The 16,179-nt window shown below is 35.8% G+C and overlaps 2 protein-coding genes across 7 annotated transcripts; both read right to left on the reverse strand.

The window, feature by feature from the left end:
- Window positions 1–2,232: 2,232 nt before the first annotated feature.
- LOC9305369 lies at window positions 2,233–3,644 on the reverse strand. Its single transcript, XM_021017553.1, has one exon. The coding sequence runs from the start codon at window positions 3,522–3,524 to the stop codon at window positions 2,973–2,975; it is 552 nt and encodes a 183-aa protein (XP_020873212.1). The 5' UTR covers window positions 3,525–3,644; the 3' UTR covers window positions 2,233–2,972.
- A 2,755-nt stretch (window positions 3,645–6,399) lies between these two features.
- LOC9305370 (B3 domain-containing transcription repressor VAL2) lies at window positions 6,400–12,747 on the reverse strand. 6 transcript variants are annotated; one of them, XM_021018747.1, is made up of 17 exons: window positions 12,311–12,615; window positions 11,851–11,911; window positions 11,125–11,283; window positions 10,855–10,920; window positions 10,553–10,777; window positions 10,280–10,361; window positions 10,094–10,195; window positions 9,462–9,997; window positions 9,276–9,372; window positions 9,008–9,182; window positions 8,729–8,805; window positions 8,294–8,611; window positions 8,156–8,205; window positions 7,917–8,030; window positions 7,674–7,741; window positions 6,944–7,598; window positions 6,400–6,694 (listed from the first exon to the last, which is right to left on the reverse strand). In XM_021018747.1, the coding sequence occupies exons 5-16, from the start codon at window positions 10,669–10,671 to the stop codon at window positions 6,979–6,981; spliced, it is 2,358 nt and encodes a 785-aa protein (XP_020874406.1). In that variant the 5' UTR covers window positions 10,672–10,777; window positions 10,855–10,920; window positions 11,125–11,283; window positions 11,851–11,911; window positions 12,311–12,615; the 3' UTR covers window positions 6,400–6,694; window positions 6,944–6,978. The 6 variants fall into 6 exon arrangements, with proteins under 6 accessions (XP_020874406.1, XP_020874405.1, XP_020874408.1 ...); XM_021018746.1 differs by having other exon boundaries at window positions 6,400–7,598; window positions 11,125–11,271; window positions 12,311–12,747; XM_021018749.1 differs by having other exon boundaries at window positions 6,400–7,598; window positions 9,474–9,997; window positions 11,125–11,271.
- Between the last annotated feature and the right edge of the window lie 3,432 nt (window positions 12,748–16,179).

The following is a 16,179-nucleotide window of genomic DNA, read 5'->3' on the forward strand; positions in this document are numbered from 1 at the left end:
TTTTAATGTCGATGCGAAAACGCAAGATCGGGTCTGTGGCTGGATGGATTGCAGATTTGGATTTAATTTTTTTTTTCTCAATGTTTTATGATGACAAAAAAAAATTGTGGGACCCAAAAACTGAGTTGTGTGGGCAAAGGGTATGTGAAAAATATGTAAAGATTCCCCAAATTAAAATTCTTTTGAATGTCGTGAAATTAGGAAAATGCTGCAAAAAAAAGAATAAAATATAAAGTATGCAAAATTACTTTAGGGTTCGTCTTCTTTGTTTTGCTTGTTTCCCTTGTTAGGTAGAAAATCTTCCTGCGGAACAAAAAAAAAAAAAAAAGGTAGAAAATCTTCCTTTCCTCTCATCAATTATGTATTAATATCATTAACTACATTTTTATTAATTGCAAAGGAAACAACAGCAAAAAAAAAAAAAACTGACGTGGCTCAATGGATTTGCTGAGTCTATAAAATTGATTCACCATTTAACACGTCATGCTTCACCAATGAACAACAATTGACAACTTGAAACACCGGTAATAGACAAAGCAAGTTGCTACATTGTAGATGAGTAAAAAGAGTTTCTGTCATCAATGATAATATATCTTGCCTTATGTTTCTTTTATGGGAAAATTTCCAAAAAAAACTCAAAGTAATTTTTATTTGGACGTTTAATGTCCAATTATTTTTGATTGGAATAAAAATACTTCAACTAATTATTCGTGGTCATAAAATACTTTGTATATAAACTATTGGTAGAATCAAACCCGCACGTTAACAGCTGTAAAGGAATTAACTAACGGCGTTAAATATTATTCTCATATAACTTAATCTATATATATAATCTGCTCTTAAAATTTACAAAGATTTTAACGTGGTCCAGTGGAATAGTGCAGCTTACTCAATATGCGCGACCTGGGTTCGATTCAAGTGGAGTCAAAATTTTTTTTTTTTTTTCTCTTCTTCTCCTTTGCCGATCTCTGGTTTTTTTTTTTTTTTACTCTCCTTCCCCGTCGTTGACCACCACCGTCCCAGAAATAATACTTCATCCAACCCATGAATAAGAACCTCCAATTCCTCTTCCAAATCGAGTAACAAATCGGTACACCCACACCATCAACCATCACCCTCGTATCTCCAACCATCATTTCACTCACCAAGCCTTTACAAACCCTAAACCTCTCATCCCTAATCGCAGAGGAGGATAATTAAGAATTCCCAGCCCCGAAATCAACCTCCAATTGTAGCTATTTGAATTTGAATTCCCAATTTTCAGATAGAGGAAGGCGAAGAAGAGAAGAAGAAGAGGGAAGAAAAAAAAAAGGAAGACAAAATTAGCTATGAGGACAACTCGAACCCAAGCTTACCACTTTCCGTTTACCACTAGACCACAACAACTTATTCACATAATCTTGTTAAACGATTGTATATATTAATTAACATATTTGAGTTTGATATTTAACGCCGTTAGTTAATTCCTTTACGTCCGTTAACGGCTGTTAACGTGCAGGTTTGATTCTACTAATAATTTATATACAAAGTATTTTATGACCACGAATAATTAGTTGAGGTATTTTTGTTCCAATCAAAAATAATTGGGCATTAAACGTCCAAATAAAAATTACTTTTGGTTTTTTTTTGGAATTTTCTCAATCTTTTATAGAAAAATCTCTGAATGCAGATTAGTACTAAGAAATTTTTAAGAATTCAACCCCCAGCTGTCCAGCTTTGAATAGAAATACATGGGCCTTAAATCGGGCTAAGGTGGGCTCTGTCTTATTATGAGAGAACATATCTTACAACTTGGACCAACCAAGTGGCATATATGAAATTTCGATAATGAGGAAGATATATCCCTTAACAATAATCACATCCATTGCTATTAAACTCATAATGATGATAATTGAGATCACACAATATCAAGCTATCGAATTATCAACTTAGAGAAAGTCACTTTCAACTTCTGAGTTCAAATTGACATTTAGTGTAGTTAATACGTTGGACTACAGATTATATTGCAAGTTCTTTTTTTGTGTGCGCTATTCCTCGTTGTAAATTAAGTTTGATATTGCAGAAATACATGTACTAGTCACAGATTCAATCATTTTTCAAGGTATTACTCATTGAATCATTTGCATAAGCACATTATTGTTCATTCGTTTCACGTTTTATTGTGTCAATCTTCTTTCATCTCCTTATGTATCAAATGTCCAAATACTGAAGAAAACAGACTTTCAAAGCCAAGATAAAACTTAAATTCGATAGTATTAAAGATAGAGAAGTACAGAGAATTTGTAGTACAAGGATTATATGGAAACCTTAAGCTTCATCTAACCAGTAAATACATCTCTTTACTTTGACTAAACCTAGACGACACGGAAACAAACGAAGAACCTTAAGGAACAACAGATAGAGACCCAAATGAAGAAGAAACCCCAAATAAAACTTAAACTTAAAGATAGAAGAAATACAGAGAATCGCAATACCGAAGACGATTACATCGAAACCTAAACATCATCTTACCAGTAGACACATCTCTATACCTTGTCTTACGACCTACTAATTCACTCAGACACAAACGAAATGACAAAGACACAAAGTACGAAACTAAGATTTACCCAGAGAAGCTGACGATTAAGCAGAATTAAAAACCCAAAGATACAGAGAAAGAAACGAAAACTAGTAAAAGTCTCTATGCACATATACTCCTACACAAACACTAAACCCTAAGAAGAGAAACTAAGACCTGTTAAGAAGATATTTCGATCTTGCCCCTTGAAAAAATAAGGGAAGATTCGAAACGGTTCATAACGAAGATGTGTGTTTCTTCATCTTCTAGATTCATCGTCTGGAGATTATATTTTTCTTGTAGATCTCCGGTTTTATGCGGATTCTGACGATCGGGAAATGGAATTGTAACACTTGAGTAACAAGTTGGATCACCGGAGATTTTTAAAATCTAAAATGATCGGCGACAGACACCGTCAGGCGATGTCTAGGCGAAGGATCCTGATGAGATCGTTGGTTGCCTTCTTCGTGAAAAAGGCAGGAAGCGGTACATCGCTCGGAGGCGGTGATGTCATGGTCACAGGACCGGCGTAAAACGGTGCTGATTTCGATTTGTGGCCAGATAAACGGATCTGACTCGGAATCAAACCCGGATCTGGTCCAATCCGACGAGTAGATCCCAGATCTGACATTTCAACAGCCAGATCTGAAGCCTCCTTGGGGATTTCTTCGCCGCGCTTCAGGATTCTCACCTGGCTAACGACTACGGTGTTGCTAGGACTCTTCTTAACGGTTCTTTTTGGAACGAAAGCAGAGACGGCCGCACGAGGAGGAGGAAGCGGCGGTGCTACAGGAGGAGGAGAAGGAGAAGATCTGGTGGATTGATTGCGAGGAGGACTCCGACGTGTACGGTTGTTGGAAACCGGCTTCTTCTGCTTGTTGGGGCATGCGCTAGGATTGCGATGGTGTTTCATGTGAGAGAAAGGATCTTTCAAGCAATCTTGAGGATTTAGAACGGCGACGCCCATGGCTAATTGAGAAAGGCAGATTTGGTTGGAGGAAGAAGATGAGAAGAAATTTGTTAAATTATTGTCTCAAGAAAGGCTCGAAAATGGAAAGAGATAAATTAGGAAGAAGGAAAATGAATAAATGAGGAAATGGAAGGAGGCTACTTTTATACACGATTTATTTGCTTCAGCGTGCCCAGAACCAGCCTATAGACGGTTTCTTAACCAACTCTCGGCTTCTTCTTTGTGAACTACACGCGCTTTGTTGTTTTCTTCCTTTTTTGTTTTTTTCTTTTGCTTTATTTTTCCTTTTAACTTTATATTTACTTTCCTTGATATGTTAATCAATGGATCAATACTATAGTTGTGTAATAAGATATATGGCATTCTTTTCTTTTTTATCCTCATCATATATGTATTTTATCATTTAATAATAGAACTTTACTTTTTTGATTTATTATTATTTACAATATACCAATACTACGCCAATAATGATTCAAAAAAATAAAAGTAGAAAATAAGTGATATTCTTTTATATGTGATTTATGATTATTGATTACAATTTCAAAGATTAATTGTCAAAATATAAGGCCAAAGATTAAAATTTAAACCTAATATCTATAAGGTTGAAAAATATGCAAATATATGAAAATTTGAAAGCATTAGATTGCTTTTTAAACAAATAATTTGAAGATGACATATGGTTATCCCAAAGTCTACTTCTTAGTTCTGACACTGAGGATTACTTCAATATTTTGAAATCAATAGTAAATTATTGCCAGGAATAAGAAATGGTATGTCACCCACTACACAAATATGAAGTCGCATCAAAGGTTATTGTGCAAATTGAAAGTGTTTGTAAATGTTGACAACAAAATGATTTCACATTAAATAATTTAGCCAAGTTGTCAATAATAATACGAAACAATTGAATTAAAAAAGCTACTTTGCCGAACAGTATCCAAGCAAAAAATCCTCCATTAGGCGCATTTGTCGCTTTCATGATCACACGTTAAACATTAAATAATACTCAATTGGGCGTAATATATCTCATCCTTTGAGTAACCTTTACATTATTCTCATACATTGTACCTCCATAACTAATAGTATGATATTGAAACGCAAAAATAAACTTTGTATTTATGTATATAGAGAGCTAAGCTGATATCAGATTAAGCAAGAGGTAGAAGACTCTTAAACATTGAGAAACCGATAAAACATATGGTAAAGAGAAACAAAAGAAACCCAAAGATCCTAACGATGATATGTCTATAAACATATTGATTGATACGTCATTGCAAATATGTAACAGGTTCATATAATCCAAATCATATAGGAAAAAGATAATCTTAAGGTGGAGTAAGAATATTTGTGTTGGGGAATAGGTAAATGACAACAACTTTTGAAAGAAGTGGTCGACCACAATAATAATTATTTTAGTTTATTTTTTTAATTAGGTGTAATAATGAATGTGAAAGAGGCGCGTGAGAAAGAAGTGGTTTCTAGGGTTATCAAAGGAGAGAGGAGGAACCCACGACGACCCTTACCAAAACCTCAGCTACGCGTTTCTGGGTCCCACTCTCTCTCTCATCTTCTTCTCCCTTCCATTATTACGGTATCCTTTACAAACAAACCCTTCGTATTCCTAACTATTTACTCTATTGCCACGCCACTCGTCTATCTTCTTTGACCACGAATATTTCTCAAGCTTGTTTTACTCTTTTATCTTCTGAGATTTTTGTTTTCTTCTTTCTTTTCAACCAATATTAAAGAGATTACTAATAATACGAATTAGTGTGTCATTAAAATATTAAATAGATGCTTTGATGCCCTCGTTGCATATCTTTTCAAATTTCACTACTGAAAAGTACATTATATTCGTATAACTAGTGTAAATATATAATGTTTTGGGTTACTATTTCTTGATTTTATTTTGTAAAATTGTGAATCTAAGAAGGGCATTTCTGTTGGTTTTCTTGTATTCATAAATTGAAACCAATAAGGAAATTGGGACAAAAAAACGCCTAGTTTGGTTTTGGGAAGAGGTGGGGGCATTAGGTAATAAAAATCATAAATTGAGAACAAATAAGGCAGAGTCCACGTGTTTGAGGACAAAATAATCAATCATAAAAAGACACGTGTAATTTGACGATAGGAATGGCGTGATATTGCTATGTTAGGGAATCAGTCAATCGAGCCGACTCAATCAACTTTGGCCGGCCAAAAAAACAATTTGGAAAGTATTGATGCTCTTATTTTTTTTTTTGACGTCTAAATTTATTATTTATTGCAAATTATGATAACTATTACATAGACGATTCTACAACGGACAATTCCTTCCGACTCTTATTAGATCTATGACCTGACGACACTTCTCTCTCGGCGTAGAATCCTGGCGAACGGCTATAATTGTACTTCGCTGGAGATCTCCTGTACACTTGCCTTATTTAATCTGCAAATTTATTAATAAATCGCAATATCTGGGACTCGAACCCCAGACCTCTTGGTGTAGAAGCATTAATTAACCCTTGGTCAACCAATGGACCAAGGGGCTTCTATGCTCTTATTTAGTAATTATTTACTTCGTTTGGGGTCTATTCCTGATTTTTTTTAAGATGGGGGGTTGGTGAGAAGCCCACAAAGAAATCAGAATTCAGACCCGAACAAAACTAAGTTGACCTCAGGTCCTAACTGCTTTGATAAGTTATCAAAAAACATGCTTCTTCATCTAAATTCGTATAATTTTCTGACTCAAATTCTGATGGAAAACTACTACTGTATTACTTAGAACTAGAGACAAATTGCAACGCAAATTCTGGATATATAAATGATTGTATAATTTTAGGACTTAGTTGAGGGATAAATATGTTAGCTCTATTTTTAGGAGTCAGTTGAGTGATAAGTGATAACTCTTATTATAACAGTTACATGCTCAACACTTTTTAACATCGACCAAGTCATAGCCGATTTATTTGCTTCCATGTAACTGATAGTTGTCTTTAACACCTTCGCCATAAGCTTATCACCAAAATCAAATAATAGGATCTCGCCTAACTAATTTACCCTAATTTAAGTAAATCATAAATTGCATAAACAACCTTCATAATATTTGTCTAAATATGAATTTGAAGCATGATCCGGGCAGTGATAAGCTCCACCTCCAGAATCGATTCTCTTCTTGGAAGCTTCATCTATTTTCATATTTGGGTAAATATCACGTTAGTTTTCCTATGTATAATCAAAAACCTCATCAAATCTCTCTCTCTCTCTCTCTCTCTCTCAAGCCTCACCACCACACACCAAACCAAACCAAAAAAAAAAAAAAAAGGAAACTACAAATTCCTCATTTCTTTGGTCGACAATTGGCAGAATGGTCGTAACCACTCCACCAATTTGGGACGAAACCGAAGAAGTTTTTGTATAAATAAAGAAACACATACCACTAACGAATACTCACGGAGGATTCCAAAGCTGTTTAGTTCACAGGATCATGAGCTCCATTTGTTGTGTCTTTCTCTTTCTCATGTTCTTGTGCGGCTGAGGATGAACCGTGCTCCGTGCTTACCATATCACTGCTTTGCTGTTCTCCTGCCGTATTGGAAATAGCCTTTTGTTTCAGATATGCTTCCAGAGGAAAAGCTGCAGCTTGGAGAAGCCTCATCATGCTTACTCGGGAAGCCCCCGGATCTGAGTTCAAGTCGATGTTTTCCCCTGCGGCTGGTTCAATCGCTGGAATGCTCTCCACTTCTGTCTCGTCCCTGCACTCTGACTGTGACTGCGCCTGCTGGCTTGCCTGTCCCGCCTCTCCCCTGTTCCGCTTCCGCAGCATGAGCGTTCTGAATCTTCTCTTCACTGCCTCGCACACAGTACAAGTGCATGACGGCTTGTGTTTGCCTTTTCCGCTCGGTGGTTGGCTGCAGACGATGCACGAACACCCTGCCCGGTGTCTTGGGTGCTTGGTCGTGGCTGCCACCGTGATTTCCTCCTGTTCACCGGTAGTGGTGATGCCTCCATTTCCTAAAGTATCCAGAGCAGATGCCTCCTGCGACTGGTTTAGCTTTTCGTTTGATGATGCCAGTCTCCTCCTTTTGAACTCTGTTGAGACGAAACTTTAGTTTCTATGTAAAGAAGTTTCTAATTATACAGACCAATAATAGCTGCGGATCATACCTTTGCTCTGCCGGACAAGTGTATCCTGTTCTCTAGGAGAGAGCTCATCAGGTGCGGAACATGAAGACCTGACGATACAAACAGCAACTCAAATTATTCAGATGGCCAGTCTCAGTGGTCAAAAATCTATAATTATCCCATGTGTAGTCGAAATAGATTGTATCAGTTATTTCTAAAGAAAAATGTGCAATGTTCTGTGGTAACTAGTCTAGGTTAAGCACATGAACATGCAACCTCGTGTACCTGCCAGGATCCAAGAGATTATCAGAGCACGACCACTTTGGTGGAAGAAGAATATCCACAGGCAGCCGTCGCCATTTCCCACAAGCATCACACTGCACCCATTGCTCTTGTTCCCTGAGAATTCAAGGATCACATATCAGAACCAAAATAATCAGATGTTCATTAGTTCAAATCTTTTGATCATTCCAAGTGTGGTTAATTCTTCTGATCTTATCATTACATAGTACATGAGGCCTCACCCTGTTTGACGTGACACAAAAAGGGTCCTCTTCCCGAAAACTGGTGGTTCCTGGGTAGCAGCAAATACATGATTTCAGAAAATACAGTGAAAAGATCCCAGTTGTTTTTGATAACTAAACAGGTAAACAGCAACTCACGTCATATTCTTCAAAATCCTGATTTTCCAGAGTAAAGATGCTGGGTTTGGCGGATTGGGGCGGCCGCAACAGTTCCTGTGCCTCCTCCCAAGTTATTTTCAGTTCCAGAACATCTACGCTATCAATGAGCAGACGCTTGCTCTTAGTCCCAATGTTCCGAACCCGTTTCCTAGCAGAAGTTAGGGACGACTGAAGAAATAAGTTATCCTTTGCCATGTCCTCAGACTTCTCTAGTTTAGACCAATTGATGTCACCACATCCCGGATTCAAGCTGTTGGAAAACATGTTTAGATTGGGTTCACTGCTTCCCTTGAACATCTGAAGAACCACAGAAAAATATTTCACTGAAAGCATCAGTACGAGAGCACCAGAAAGGATTCATTAATTCAATACTTCACTTCACAGTGGACAACTCTCTGCTTATTATGCATTTACCTGTGTCGCTGTAGAGTTTGTCGCTTTACGGTATCCCATTACGAGTTTTCCTTCAGGTTCTGTACGACTGAACGTAACTGCAGAGAACATGGCAAATCCAAGACATCAGACCTAATAGAAAAGTACCGTTCATCTCTTCTTAGAATGTATTTCACTGTCCTCAGCGAACACAACACATGATCAAAACGCTTTAATGCCAATGTTTCATTTAACCGTACCAGGGTGGGTTCATCAACATGCTATGGTGTAGTTAATGAAACAAAAGGATTTGAAAAGTACCAGTATCACCAGCTTGCAACTGCATGGACTGTATGCAAGGAGTCACACCCTCCAAAACGTACATCCTGCTGTTATTATTAGGCCAAAACCTGAACTGGAACACCCATTCTTTCCCTTTTATGTCTTGTATCTTTAACGGGAGACCCTCGGGTAGAGAGATAGGGGGAAAATATGCCTACATACATGCATAGAAGGTTAAAGCTGATACCTGGCATTTAGATAGCTATAGTTTGGGAATATCAAATAAGCGTACAGAGAAACAAGTTACCTCTGCACATGCTTTCGGAAGAACCAGTCGACCAATACGACCCGCATCGCTTGCACTCAGAACTTTTTCAAAGAGTGGTATAATTTTGGAATTTGAGCTACGAAAATAAACAGTTAAGGACTCCTTAGCACAGAACAATAGTGCATAATGGTAGAATAAAAACAGAAACACGATCTTATAACATACAGATGAGGATACTGTCCAGATAATTGCAGCAGCTCTTGGTCAGTAATCCTAGGCCAATAACGGGGAAGCAATTGGGTCTTCCCGCGACCTTCTGGAGGAGGCCGAGCGACATGAATCTGTGACACCAGGCTCCCACTAGGCTCCATGCCAGCAGCAATGGGAGCTGAATTTGCAGGTTTTGGAAGCAGCTGCCTGGACCGAGGGGCCAGTTGGAAAATCGAATTAGTCTTACTTCTGTCATCAACAGCAGCATCATGAAATGGGCTTGTCATAAGCGTAGGTCCAAGTGAAATGCTCAAGTTTGGCTGTGCAGATAATTCCTGCAATTCTTTCCTTTCAGTTTTGTGTCTAAGAGCATCTAGTCTGGAAGGAAGCAGCGATTCTTCTTGTTTCATTTGAAGAGAAGATTGAGTGGGGTCAATTCTTTGAAAGTGAAGCAAGTGCTTGAGATTTGTCCTCTCGAGAACACTGCCTACATGCTCTGCTGAAGCAAATGAGGGGAAGTCCCTACCGTTAGATATATGGCTCACATTCATCTGTAAGAGAGATTACATGAGTATAATGCCAGAGAAAACAAGACCAAGGAAGCATCCCTTGCAAGAAGTTGATTCAAGGAGAGGACATAGTCTTACAGAAAATAGTCCGGATTTCTTGGCGCAACTTATACAGGTAACACCGCCATTCTCTAGAAGCTCCATCATAAATCTAGAAGCAATGCATCCACAGTGAAGACGCTGAAAAAAATACAAATACGTATTAAGAAAAACAATTGAAATATGTTGAGGCAAAAGCACGTGTAAGCCATGGATTTTCATCACCTTGTCACATGAATTACACTCTCTCCAACCAGATTCCTCGGCATGGAACACTTCACAGAAAATGGATTGCTCGTATGCAGTCCTATCACAAACCAATATTCACAGAATTTACTAATAAGTAATCAATGAAATATAGATTCCCTTCAAGTATCCACTCTTGTTCTAATTGTAAGCAAACCCACAGCACTAATCAATCGCAGAAGTGTTGCGAATATCAAATTGGTCGCAACTCGCAAAAGTATTCAAATTAGACACAAGAGTGAAGGCCCTTACCCACACTTATCGCAGAGAGAGGCTAAATCACCGGATCGCATAGGCCAGCCTTTTTTCCACTCGCCCGACGTAGAGGCTGCTCCGCACAGTGCGTTCATGCAAACCTTTATTGACTCCATAATTGACCAATTGAGCGGCTCAATTCAATTGTCAATAACTTCAAATGAAGGAAGAGCCTTATCGTATTCTCCGCACGATGGTGCTTTAAGCCACCGCAAACTTCCTCTTTAATAAAGGCACAAGTATTAAAAATATGCAAGGATTAAGAAAACTAATTGGTATCAGAAAAGTTAAACACTTACCAGAAAAGGCAGAAGAAGATGACAATTATATTGTCGAGAAACTCAATACGCTCCTTCTGTGAAAGACTATATACAAATAAAAACATATAAGTTTACGAGATATGAGGAAGATATCAGCGGTTATAGAGTAATCAGAATCCGTAAATGAAATTACAACCACATGAATGGTTAAGAACATTTAATATTGGTATCTAAAGAGAAGATATAATTTGCATCCTAGGGAAAAAAAACGAAATTAAAGTTCACAAGCGACAAAGAAAATCAACGGACCTTTCGAAGAAACTTGTCCAAAAAAGAGAAACTACTAGTCACTTCCATCTCCTCAGTTTTTAACCAAACAAATTCTAGTCTTTGACGTGTCCAAACGAAACAGCTCAGTGGTGCAGTGGAGATGGAGCCTCTTAAACAATTGTGTCACTGTGATAAAACCTTTATACGATATAAGTCCACAACATCGAAAAATTGATTGATGAATCTATGGAAGTCCAAGAGGTCTACAATAGTGATAATGAGAATAACGTCTCGACTGTGAAAAAGGAAAAATTGATTCTGTAGACAAAACTAAGTGCAAACCTTATAGACCCTTCTCAAACTATTCAATTGAAAGGAAATGATCCACCACCTATCTGAACTTTAGTAGGCTAACAACAATTCCACTACTTAGACAGAATTTCAAGGAAGATATCATTCTTATTAAACCGCTAAATAATCCACAAACTTGCAAGTCCTCAACACCTAGAATCTGAGGATGCGCATAACTTTCAATGCTATTGAAAGAAGAATATACACTTGAAGTAAAGAAATGTAATAAGCAGCTACATTAAGTACCAAGTAACTAAATGTAAAACCGCTAAATAGTCCACTAATTTGCAAGTTATCAACATCTAGAATCTGAGGATACGCATAACTATTAATGCTATTAAAAGAAGAATATACACTTGAAGAAACAAATGTAATAAGCAGCTACATTAAGTAACAAGTAACTAAATGTAATACCTTAACAAAGAGGACAGAAATGTATGCAGGTTTGTCTCCAGCAATAGGAGAATATATTTAGCTGCAATTGGAAAATATAAACATTAGGTGAATAACATGATATATTTAGCTACAATTGGAAATTCATAAAGAACCAAGGAAGACACTTTCTTAAGAAGCAATAACATGATATATATAAATCGAACTAGTTTCACTTTTCTTCAAATCTTTTAACTTTTGGTTGACCCAAAAAACCACTGATTTTTTCAGTTTCGACGAAAATCCAATTCAATTGAATGTGAAGAAGAAGAAGAGACTTTCCAAGTAAAACTTAAGAAACTTTGTAAATCTACGCACATCAAAAACACTGATATAATGATGTAAAGGTTCAATTTTTAGAATCCTAATCCTAATTCTGAACACTAACGATCGAGCAAGTAAATTTATCAGAGCATAATCACCGGAGAGAGTTAACCCTTACCTTGTTCTGTGTAGAGAGAGCCGATTGATTCGATCGGAAGAGAAGTGAAGTTAAACCAAGTCAAAAGTCGTCTTTATGTCGACCCACCAAGTGAAGAAGAAGATTTGAGCCAATTCAATCGAGCAATCATCAATTGCAGCAATAAGAAGTTGTAGCAAAGAGATTTCGAAATAACGAAGAGGTTGTTGAATTGGTTTCTAAATAAAGAAGAAGAAGAAGACACAAATGACTTAGAGAGAAATCTCCATTACCAACAACAACAAAGGGCTCGTGGAGAAGACAACAAATCTGGAGCGTTGGATTAGTTTTTTGGGTTTTTTTTTTTTCTAATGAAACACAAAGAAACTGCTGACGTCAGCCTGACCTAAAACCCAGTTTGCTGTATTTATTTATTTATTATGGATGAGGGAATAATGTAAAGTTTACTCAAAGTGTGACATTTATTAGAGTATAATATATTAATTAAAAAGTACGCAAAAGGTCATCTCTGTTTCGACCTCACCTTAGGTTTGCTTCTAGATTTATATACGTCTAAATTAGTATTTTGATTTCGACAATAATAATTATTATTTAAGCTTTGATTTTGAGAATGATGAAGTGGTTTGGTTTCTAGGCTTCTGAGAGAGGAACCCACGATGACTCTTACCAACACATCAGCTGCTAGGTCATACTCTCCACCTATCTCATCTTTATATTATTAAATTAACACATCCCTTAAAAATTTCAAACTTACATGTCATATTTCGACCTTTTTTTTTTAAAAATCATATTTCGACATGTCATATTAAGGTCATGTTTCGACCTAAATTAGTTATATACTTTCTATTGCATAGACCAGTCTCGGTGATGGACACAGTGGTTCACGGCTTCACAACGCTCTCTACAACGTATGCATGTTCTTTCCGCTGTTGGTCTCCGATTTCCCACCCATGAAACATTGGTTTATTAAGACTTTGGAGTCCGATTATGTATGTAGACGCAAGACCAACTCTTTACTTTTGTTGGTTCAATTTAGTGGTTTTTGCAGCTCAAAAATGTAGCCCAAATAATCAGGATAATGGACGGACCGGAAGATTGGTTCGATGGGCCGTTTTGAAGCAAAATCATCCACCTTCTTGGAAAATATCACTTAGCATATATACTTGAAAAGTTGAAAGTTTGTTGCAAATGAAAAATAGTTGGAAAAGATTTTGGACCGTTACAAGTCTTATCTTATTGGTAAAGTCTTTAACTCAGTTCATGGGTTGATCAGTTTCATTGAAACTAGGCATAGATTGGTCCTTTCTCTTTATTAAATACTCGATTCTACATGTCAATCTCAATTTCTGTACATACCATTCATTGTAGCAATCACTATACGTAAATGTTAATGTCTATGAACAATAATATAACTATTAAATTTAGAGAGAAAGAGAGTTTGTATAGCTCCCTTTTGCTATATATGAGTGATGTGAGAACCAATTGGTTGTTTATAGAGAAATATTAAATATCTTTCTGTTTATCGTACAAAGTTACCTACACTATATTGCTAAGACTGGAATGCCTCGTTGATATAAAAACATCTTCGGTTGCAAAATAAATAAAAGAATGATGGGATAAAAGTAATGATAGTTAGGTAATTGGATTAGCATGGTTGGTAGGCTAAACCATATATAGTTAATCTAATCGTTATTACATTCTTACCTACTTTGTATAGTCATTAAATTTGCATCCACGTTTACGTACTAATATAGTTTCGCATAAAATACACGTGCAATCTTAAGAATATTGCTTGATTTATTTGAGAAAAAATCTTGTATGCAATTATTGGTCTATAACTTAGTTATAACCACGCCATTTGTCTATATGAACACTTTGACACATTGGTTAACTCAGAGATTAAAAGTCTAAAATGTAAAAATGCAGGTAAGTAATTCTAGTATTAAAACTTTGACGCAATTATTAAAAACAAAGAAGCCGATCTAGCTATCAATTGTCTCTCGCAAATAGTCTAGTATGTATTTTCTATAGTCTTATACTAGATGAGTAAATCACCTTTTTTATAAATTTATTAGATTTTTTTGTTAAATTTTATGGATTCCAACTCAAAACTAATTAGCAACGAGTGACAAGTCTTATAAATATGTAATTGCATGAAATAAAAGATGATTTCAAATGTTGTTCATATGTACTAGAACTCCCAGCATTAACACATGAACTAACATTTTGTAGTGTACATCGATTCATTTAATTGGATCCAAAAGGTTTCAACTTTTAGTTCTCTTATTAGTTTTTGTTTCCTCTTTTTTGTTTTCTGTTTCTTTTCACATATTCTAGCTTATTCGAAGCCAACTTGAGTAGCCTAATAAACTTGTGTCACATGAGAACATTTCTCAAATGGAACATTCAGACATTTACACTCCCATATGTTGCATCATGTTAGTTTCTATATTAGTCTAATATTTGTTGTCTTTCGGATTTCGCATGTGAAATACTCCTCGTTGTATCTACGAACCATCAGTGTGTATTTTTATAAGCATAAACTAGTAGTTGACAAACTAAAAAGAACTATTATCACACACACTCATTCTTTTTTTTTTTGAATGTCACACACACTCATTCTACATTTGCCAAAGTCTTTTTTCTTATTCACAACCGTCGTTGCGTTTAGTTTGTTACTATTACTTTATGCTAGTGCCGTTGATTTTCCTAAAAGTATAATTAAAGGGACCCCTTACTAATTGCAAATGCTGCATAGAATTAGTTAGATCCCATTCTCGCGAATCCTAAGATGATTATTTGCTAGAATTAAAATATATTAGCAAGAAGATATTTTATTGATAACATAATTGACCAAAGAGAAAAAAACAAAACGGAAAGTCTTCTTATTTCTGTCGGTTTGACACAACTGGTCAACTTTTGCTGTCAGTTGAGTAAACTCTTCGAGTTTTACAGAGTCGTATTTTGGATCCGAATGGTAACAGCGTATTTAGTTGTGCGGGAAAAGCGGTTTTATAGTGCGGTACGGTTCAACAGCGGTACGTGCGGGAGAAACATATTTGCGGGACAAGTGCGGTTTGTACAAAATAAGCGGTATGCAATAAAGTTTGATTGGTAAAAAAACTATTTGCGGTTCACAGTAAATGTTTTAATAGTAAAAAAGTAACAAGCGGTACGCATTACCGATTATAGATAAATATGTTAGAATAAATATAATGATAAATTAGTGATTGTTTTGTGGTAGTAAAGAAACATTTTCATATATTTATGAATCTTAAATATGCAAACCGATTTAAATTAAAATATTAATTTTTTTTGACATAATTACTACTAAATTATTTAAAAATCCAATCATATACTATTACTTGAAATTTCATGAGTGAAAAGATGTTGACCAGAGAAAATGTATATGTGTTTAAGGTAAAAATATTACACATATATAAATGTTTTTAATAATTAAAAAATAGAAAAATAATAATGTGTATAACCAATAGCGTATTTCGTTGAACCACATGGTAAAGAAATGTTCTAACTTTAAAAAGCGGCCCAACAGGTTTTACCCTGTTTCGAAAAACGCAAACACTCTCTTTTAAAAATAAAATAAAAACGCAAATTTGTAGAAGACATGTTGATTGGTGTATTACGTGTGGTTTTCATTTTTTTTTTTGAAATCCGCGATTACCTTGTCACCATTCACTGCCTTTAACTTGACCACTCTAAATTTAATTTTTAAGAAGTTATAGTAGTGGCCCAATGTAAATGATGAGTAAATAATATAGTAGGTTACAAATTATTTCGTAATAAATTGTTCTAATTTAAATTGTAAGAATTCATACATTGATCACTTTGAACTGTTTTTGGTTAGTAAGAATTTAATAGTTTTTTTGTTC

Source organism: Arabidopsis lyrata (genome assembly GCF_000004255.2).
Source record: "Arabidopsis lyrata subsp. lyrata unplaced genomic scaffold ARALYscaffold_7, whole genome shotgun sequence".
NCBI classification, from domain to species: domain Eukaryota; kingdom Viridiplantae; phylum Streptophyta; class Magnoliopsida; order Brassicales; family Brassicaceae; genus Arabidopsis; species Arabidopsis lyrata.

Coding starts and splice junctions, on each gene's coding strand:
- LOC9305369 (XM_021017553.1), bottom strand. CDS start 3,524: ATGGGCGTCGCCGTTCTAAATCCTCAAGATTGCTTGAAAGATCCTTTC.
- LOC9305370 (XM_021018746.1), bottom strand. CDS start 10,671: ATGGAGTCAATAAAGGTTTGCATGAACGCACTGTGCGGAGCAGCCTCT. Junction 9,998..10,093: donor AGAAATCCGGACTATTTTCT/GTAAGACTATGT, acceptor TCTCTCTTACAG/ATGAATGTGAGCCATATATC. Junction 7,742..7,916: donor AATCTCTTGGATCCTGGCAG/GTACACGAGGTT, acceptor TTGTATCGTCAG/GTCTTCATGTTCCGCACCTG.